The 8225-nt window shown below is 33.1% G+C and overlaps 1 protein-coding gene across 3 annotated transcripts; it reads left to right on the top strand.

Annotated features, from left to right (window-relative positions):
• Positions 1–2121: 2121 nt before the first annotated feature.
• LOC136202382 (uncharacterized) lies at positions 2122–6428 on the top strand. Of its 3 annotated transcripts, XM_065992962.1 has the most exons (5): positions 2122–2194; positions 3410–3548; positions 3807–3918; positions 4116–4239; positions 4655–6428. In XM_065992962.1, the coding sequence occupies exons 2-5, from the start codon at positions 3430–3432 to the stop codon at positions 6232–6234; spliced, it is 1935 nt and encodes a 644-aa protein (XP_065849034.1). In that variant the 5' UTR covers positions 2122–2194; positions 3410–3429; the 3' UTR covers positions 6235–6428. The 3 variants fall into 3 exon arrangements, with proteins under 3 accessions (XP_065849034.1, XP_065849036.1, XP_065849035.1); XM_065992964.1 differs by lacking the exons at positions 2122–2194; positions 3410–3548 and adding an exon at positions 4374–4523 and having other exon boundaries at positions 3907–3918; XM_065992963.1 differs by lacking the exons at positions 2122–2194; positions 3410–3548 and adding an exon at positions 4360–4523 and having other exon boundaries at positions 3908–3918.
• The last annotated feature ends 1797 nt before the right edge of the window (positions 6429–8225 follow it).

The following is an 8225-nucleotide window of genomic DNA, read 5'->3' as shown; positions in this document are numbered from 1 at the left end:
TTAAACATTAAGGGTAAAATTGCTCCTGACCCAAAATGTTAGGAGTATTTTTGCATCTTAACCCTTTTTTATCTTTCTCTCTTACTTTTTTTCCTCTCGCTCCCTCTCTACTTCTCTCATTCTTTTTTTTCCCTATCAAGATCCACAAACTACTTTTAAGGATAAAGTTAATTTAAGAAAATTCAATAAATACCTAAACCCAGCCAATTATAAATTTCTTAATAATTAATGTGTCTTAACATATGCAAAATTCAAATTAAGAAGTTAAGAAAGATAAGATGTTTCAACCAAACATCTAAAATTCTTTATTTTAAAGTGGAAATGCAAATATGAGCAGAAAATACATAAACAAACACCCCTTTATTTGCAAACTGATATGTTGGTTCCCTGGTTCTTTCTAATATGGAGTAGAACTTCCATATTCTCAATATGGAGTCTAATGTATGTGTGTTTTGAGAAGGCTTAATACATCAGTTGCACTTGAACTTGCTCAAAAAGTTTGATTGACGTCTGAACTTAAATGGTATCTCATTAGTTCCTTAAACTTGTTTAAAATGTCATTATTGAGTCTTTAAATCTATAAAAACACTATAAAGATATACAAAACAGAAAAGTAATTTATTTTAAAGACTTAGAATCATGAATAATGCCTTAATTTTTTGAATTTTGCATTTTTTTTACAGATTTAAACAAATTGAAATGTACATCACTTCAAACAAGTTCAAGGGAAAAATGGATCATTGTAAGCAAGTTCAGAGAGCTCTTGATGTATTAACCCTTTTGAGGATTTGGACATACCTTTTTATATAGGGATAAGATACAAAAATACCGTTAACGTTTAATGTTAATTTTACCTTAAACGTTTAAAATGGTGTAATTTTATCCTTATCGTTGGCGGCTAAAAACAATTTTACCCCTGATATTGACAAGTTTGATCAATTTGAGAAATAATTCATCAAAATATTTCTCGGTTATGAATATTGTCATCTACTCGTCACATGTGCTTCATTTTATCATTCATTACACAAATATATGATTAAAAGTGACAAAGAATAGAGAAAAAATTTAAAAGTATATACTGTGTTTTGTATGAGTTGGGCAAAAAAATTCAAATTTTCACTGAATTTAAAAATATTAATCTACCATTCTGTTATTAAATAAAAAAAAATATGGTTTTTTTTTAAATCAATTCATATACAATTGGTGAGAAATAAGGAACAAAATATGTTAAAACATATGAAATTGACATAAAATTGCTAATCTTAGGATAAAATTGTTATTGACTGCCGTGTTAAGGGTAAAATTACTTCATTTTAGATTTAAAGAGTAAAATTGCTTTCACTGATAAACGCTAGAGTTAATTTGGGGTAACATATATTGCAAAAATTTAGTTTAGTGGTATATGTCTAAATGAGTCTAAAAATATAAATAGACTTTTGAATGAGATAGTTTTTATAAATTAATTTTTATTTGTAATTTTTTCTAAAAATTTATTCGTGTTTAATTTTTTTGGAAACAATTATATTTTTATTTTTGTTTAAAAATGATCGGTAAATTTCATCCATGGTCACTAAACTTTATCTATTTTAATATTATGGTCACTAAACTTCAATTTTTAACAATATGACTACTAAATTTTACACTTTTTAACACCCGTGACCACTCAACTTTAACTAACTCCTCAAAATGATAGTTAACAACCTCAAAATGAAAATATTCAAGAATTAAAATTGTTTAGAACGATATTTATCATGAAATCATAATTTTTATTTTCCAAACTCACCTTTTTTTGGAGCTTTCTCTCTTAATCAAACAATACTTAAATCACATCAAAATGAAAATTTTCAAGAATCAAAATTTCTTAGAATATCATTAACTCTTTAAATTTTTTATTTTTAATCCGTCCATGGTCATTTTGAGGCATTGAGTGGCCACTGGTGTTAAAAAATGTAAAAGTTTAATGGTCATACCATTAAGAATTGAAAATTCAGTAGCCATAATGTTAGAATGGATAAAGTTTAGTGGCTATCGGTGTAATTTACCCAAAAATGATATGACATTCCCCCCAAATTGCCTCGGAATGCTTAAATAAATTACGATTCAGATTTTGCAATTCAATTTGCTTTTGATTTCAGTTTGTCAAGCGGCAAGAAAACGAGGTAGATTATCCAATCGCGGTATCCGATACATGCAGGTATGAAGATTTTTTGTGCATATCTAACCTGAATCTAATGGTTGATTTCTGGATTTTGGATTTGTTGTTCCTATTCCTTTGCTATTTTTCATAAAAAGAAAAAACGCAAAGGATATTTTTCTTTGAATTTTGTATCCACTGCCTTGGGTAAGGAAAAAGAAGAAAACGAGAGGCAAAGAAGAAAATGTCTTGGTTAATTAATTGAGAACTCTGTCAGTATCGCAATTTATTTCATCAAATTCAAGATCGACGCCTTATTTCATTGCATCATTGTCGTTATAATTTAGTGCAATGTTGAAGTTTAAAGTCGTATAGAATTCTGATTACTGTCTTTATTCTACATTAAATCAAATTGAGATGTGCCTTGCATTGATTGAGGGAAAGCAAACTGAATAGAGAGAAAACTCGGAAATCTGCCATGATCGCAATCGATTTAATCAAATTCAAGATCGAGGCCTTATATCATTACATCATTGTCTTTATATTTTAGTGCAATGTTGAAGTTTAAAGTTGTATAGAATTTTTTATTACTGTCTTTATTCTACATTAAATCAAATTGAGATGTGCCTTGCATTGATTGAGGGAAAGCAAACTGAATAGAGAGAAAACTCGGAAATCTGCCATGATCGCAATCGATTTAATCAAATTCAAGATCGAGGCCTTATTTCATTACATCATTGTCATTATAATTTAGTGCAATGTTGAAGTTTAAAGTCGTATAGAATTTTGATTACTGTCTTTATTCTACATTAAATCAATTTGAGATGTGCCTTGCATTGATTGAGGGAAAGCAAACTGAATAGAGAGAAAACTCGGAAATCTGCCATGATCGCAATCGATTTAATCAAATTCAAGATCGAGGCCTTATTTCATTACATCATTGTCATTATAATTTAGTGCAATGTTGAAGTTTAAAGTCGTATAGAATTTTGATTACTGTCTTTATTCTACATTAAATCAATTTGAGATGTGCCTTGCATTGATTGAGGGGAAGAAAACTGAATAGAGAGCAAACTCAGAACTCTGTCCTTATCGCAATCAATTTCATCAAAATCAAGATCGTTAAATCTATTTATTCTATGATGTGCCTTATTTCATTAGATCATTGTCATGAATTTTGCTTGTTGTCTTTTCTTCTACATTAAATCTATTTATTCTATGATGTAGTACAGTTGTTTTGAGCTATTATAACGGTTTATTACAATTTCTCTTTAGCATTGCTTTGTGGGATTCTGATGGATACCAATAATCGGAGACCTAGTGCTGCCCAAAGTGCTGATCCTTCTGCGGAGGCAGGAGATGATTGGAGAACTCAGTTGTCACCTAATTCACGCCGAAGTTTTGTCATTTACTTGTTAGTATTTCATTTCCTTTAATATAAATAAACTGTCTATTCTTGTTTTATTGCATCAAGAACTTTCATTTCCTTCAGTATATCTGTTGAACTTTAGTAATTTATTTAAGTTTCTGTTGTTGGAATCTTTAATTTAGTTTCCTAAGCATTAATTTCTAATGATGAATTTATGATGATGTATAATATAGAATGAAGAGTGTGAACGGACTTGTTCCTAAACATTAGTTTCCTAACCTAATTGTTAATCGTTTTGCATAGAATGAAGAGTCTGAACAGACGTTTTCCATTTTCTGGCCAAGAGGGTCAAGAAGAGTTGAAGAAAATCGCTCTGCAATTTGAGGAAAAGATTTGTAGTGATGCCATGAGCCCGGTATGTTCAAATATTTTTGCTAATTCTCTGGTACTCAGAGGGATAGGAGATGTTCCCTGAACTGCGAGTTGAAGAAAATCGCTGTACAAATAATAATAAAACTTTAGGAGAGAAACACAGGAAAAAGCTGTGAAGATTTAGAAGTAGATTACTGTTATGTCTAACATTTTATTTTTATTTTTTTCATCTGCTTTCAGTTTGATTATCTGGAGAAAGTAGTGTTGACGAGGATTATCTTGGACTCTACGCTTCAAAATACATTTCCCAATTCTTTGCCACCCAACCCATCTAGCAACCACAATTGGCCCCCTGATTCTGGAGGTAATTACCCTCAACCACAATTATATGAAATGCTAGTCAAACTTTTAACAACATTTTTTCCTTCTTTTCCCTGCATCAATCTACTCTCTGTTAGGTAGATAAATTTATGTATTGGTATAGCTTTTTGAATTCAGGTTGATGGTCAAAATCCACCACAAAACATTAAAACAATTGTAGTCTGTAACTTTTATGTTACTGGAGAATCTAAAGTGACTACCTATCTCCTATCCTATCTTGCTATCTCTTGCTGATGAAATTTGAAAGATTAAATCTTGAGCAGAAAGGTACAATATAACTAGAAGACAGAGACACTTAGTTCTTTTCCTCTAGAGGGACCGATAGTTTCTGATTTTTGAATTCATTGTATGTCTTATAATTTTCTTACATAGTTTCTGTTTTTGTCTATCCTGAACAGCATCTCATAATATGCAGCCACGGAATCCTACTACGCAGAATATTTCTGAAGTTCTACAGAGCTCAGAAGTGAATTCAATGGGACAGGGGGTGCCTTCCAATATAAACAATCCTCAAAGACGAATTCCAGGAAGGCAACAGGTTGCTCTACAACAGCTGAAACAACAAGCACATAATTTTCTGCAATATCTGTATCAAAAACTTTCAGACCAGAAGTTTGTTCGTCAAGAGGCCATTTATCAACAGAAAGTAATAATGATGCAGCAGCTACTGGCCCCACAACCAAATGCTACAAATATGCAGCAAAGTCAGTTATCTCGACAACAGAACCAACATACTGATCTATCTTCTTTATCTGGTTTTTCAACATCACAGCTGAACATGATGAATTGGCTTCAGATGTTGCAACAAGAGTTAATAAAGCAGGAGATGTTGCAACAACAGTTAATAAAGCAGTTCAACCAGCAAGCAAAGCTGGAGCATTCTCATCAGCTCAATGAGCCAGAGATGCAGCAGATGTTGCCACAACAGCAAGAACATATGGTGCATTCTCAACAGCTCAACCAGCACCAGATGTCGCAACAACAGCAGTTCAACCGGCAAGCAAAGCAGCGAGTACCTGCACAGATGGTGCATTCTCAACAGCTCAATCAGCCTGAGAAGCAGCAACAGATGACGAAGCAGCAGATGTTGCAGGAACAGCAAGAACAGATGGTGCATTCTCAACAGCTCAATCAGCACCAGATGCAGCAACAACAAATGAAGCAGAAGATGTCGCAACGACAGCAGTTCATCTGGCAAGAAAAGCAGCAGTTACCTAGACAGATGCAGCCACAGATGGTGCATTCTCAACAGCTGAATCGGTCCGAGAAGCAGCAGCAGTCGATGAAGCAGCAGATGTTGCAGGAACAGCAAGAACATATGGCGCGTTCTCAACGGCTCAATCAGCACGAGAAGCAGCAACAGCAAAGGAAGCAGCAGATGTCGCAACGACAGCAGTTCAACCGGCAAGAAAAGCAGCAGTTACCTAGACAGATGCAGCCACAGATGGTGCATTCTCAACAGCTGAATCGGTCCGAGAAGCAGCAACAGTTGACGAAGCAGCAGATGCTGCAGGAACAGCAAGAACAGATGGTGCATTCTCAACAGCTCAATCAGCCCGAGAAGCAGCAGATGTTGCAACAACAGCAGTTACGTGCACAGATGCAGGCACATCAAATGCCACAGGTGCATGAGAGGGATGATGTCGATGAGCCAGATGTCTTTCAGCGACATATCTCAAGGGGTCAGCACGCTCTTTACACCCATCAACAGATGAAATCAGGAGCATCCTTTCCTATATCTTCACCTCAATCGCTTCAGGCTGCCTCTCCACATTTGTCTGAACACTCTTCTCCAAAGGTTGATCAACAAAATCCACTATCGTTTTTCAGCACCGAAACTCCATCCCGATCTGGAATTGCAAACTCTCTTTTCCATGTCCTATCTCCCTCAACTTCGTTAGCTCCATCCCCCATGCCAGGAGATTCTGAGATAAAATTATATGAGCTTTTCCCACCTTCTAATGCTAAACCAGATTAAAAACACGTACACATGAGATATACTTTTAATTTTTTTTTTCACTTGTATACACATAGCTTTGATACTGACGAGTGCTAATAGGGCATACAAATGGAGTAGAGATAACAAGATTAAGAATGTGTAGAATATAATTGCAGTTGAGGGTAAAATTGGTTCAACTTGTGAATGTTAGGGGTATAATTATACGATTATGATACTAGAAATAAAATTGATCTTGATTGTCAACTTTGATAGTATTTCTATATCTTATTCCAAAAAATTTAATTGATTTTTACTTTAAGATATGGACACAATTGTGTACACATAACACATCAAACTCTTCTTGAATGCTTTATCCATATATCGAGTTTATTTTGTAAAAATTTAAATTTATTTTTTTGGAGAATTAAGAAGTTACATACAAGTTTAGTTTAGCCGAATTCAAGGTTTAATTATCAACTCAATCCACAAGTTGGTAGCATTTGACAAAATTTTAGGTATTGAAATTGATTGTATTTATGCTAATTTGACTAATACTACCAACTTGAAGGTTGCTTTGATATCTAACTTGCAATTTGAGTTAAACCGACCCTCAATTGTTTTTTTGAAAGTAACTTCTTAAAAATGTCATAATCTGATTTTTTTTTGGAGTAAATCAAATTAATTTCGTTTTCGTTGTCACGAGAGTTAAGGGTTCAATCAACTTTGTTATTGTTTGATCAATTAATTCTAGAGAGTTATTATAAGGAGAGTGAGATTTTAGTGCTCACTAATGATAAGTGAAGGAATATACATTCTTTGATTCAATCTAAATCAGTATTGTCATTCATTTCCAAAATTAGCTTCTAGTCAATTTCTCAAATCCTATAAATTTTGGTAAATCCATAATTTATATCGTAAAAAAATGTGAAAAATGAAAAAACAGAAAAAAATACAAAAATATAAAAAAGATGAAAGATGAAAAAACGTGAATAACATAAAAACGTTAGAAAACATAAAAACACGAAAAAATGCAGAGAAAGGGAGCCATCATCATCGTGCGCATAGAGAAAGTGTAAGCTGAGCGAGAGAAAAGTTAGCTTAACGCCTTATATATATTTTTATATAAAATACTATTGTACTTCCTCCGTTTTTTACTATATGCCGTTTTGGACTTTTCAATTTGTTCATTTTTATATGTCGTTTTGTATTACCAATGCATTTTTTTACAATGCTTTCTCTAATTTGCCTCTATTTCTGCTAAGAGAAATGTATAGTTATTAGTGCAAATTATCTTAATTAAACCATCAAAATTAATAAAAGAGAAATTTTACATAGAAAGTAGAGATCTAAGAGAAAAGTATTAAGGGTATATTAGTCATTTTAATAGTCTCGTTAATATTGCATTGGTATCGATGAAAAACCTTATACGACATATAAAAAGGAACGGATGGAGTATATTAGTTTACTTTTTTTTTGGCTTAATACATACCCAGCCCCCTAAAGTTGTCCATTTTATTCATTTAACCCCTTCAACTTAAGGGACATCCTTTTAACCCCCTAAACTCCAAAAAAACACTACTTTTAACCCCCTTTTTTAGGATGCCGAGATATAATGTTGTCCGTGTGTATCACGCGCGTGACACGTGTGTATCCTGAATTACCCAGCCCCCTAAAGTTGTCCATTTTGTTCATTTAACCCCCTCACCTCACGGGCCGCCCCTTTAACCCCCTAAACTCCAAAAAAACGCTACTTTTAACCCCATATTTTAGACTGCCGAGATATAATGTTGTCCGTGTGTATAATTTGCTCTTTTCTTTCCTACTTTCTTCTTTTGAAAGTCCTTAATATTGAAAAATTGCTATAAATATCATTTAGTCATCACTTCTCTTCCACTGTATTCTATACTTCATATCAAATCAGATTTTAACTCTTCCTTTGTATTGCCTTCCACTGTATCTATATACACTGTGGTCATAATTCATACAAAGTTAAAACATTTTTTACAATTCCAACGTGGATTGAGACCAAA

Source organism: Euphorbia lathyris, chromosome 8 (genome assembly GCF_963576675.1).
Source record: "Euphorbia lathyris chromosome 8, ddEupLath1.1, whole genome shotgun sequence".
Lineage (NCBI taxonomy): Eukaryota > Viridiplantae > Streptophyta > Magnoliopsida > Malpighiales > Euphorbiaceae > Euphorbia > Euphorbia lathyris.
This window is presented reverse-complemented; position numbering and strand designations above follow the sequence as displayed.

Excerpts from the sequence above, each read along its gene's own strand:
- LOC136202382 (XM_065992962.1), top strand. The coding sequence starts at position 3,430 with ATGGATACCAATAATCGGAGACCTAGTGCTGCCCAAAGTGCTGATCCT. Across the intron at positions 3,549-3,806 it reads CGAAGTTTTGTCATTTACTT|AATGAAGAGTCTGAACAGAC; the intron begins GTTAGTATTTCA and ends CGTTTTGCATAG. Across the intron at positions 3,919-4,115 it reads GTAGTGATGCCATGAGCCCG|TTTGATTATCTGGAGAAAGT; the intron begins GTATGTTCAAAT and ends ATCTGCTTTCAG.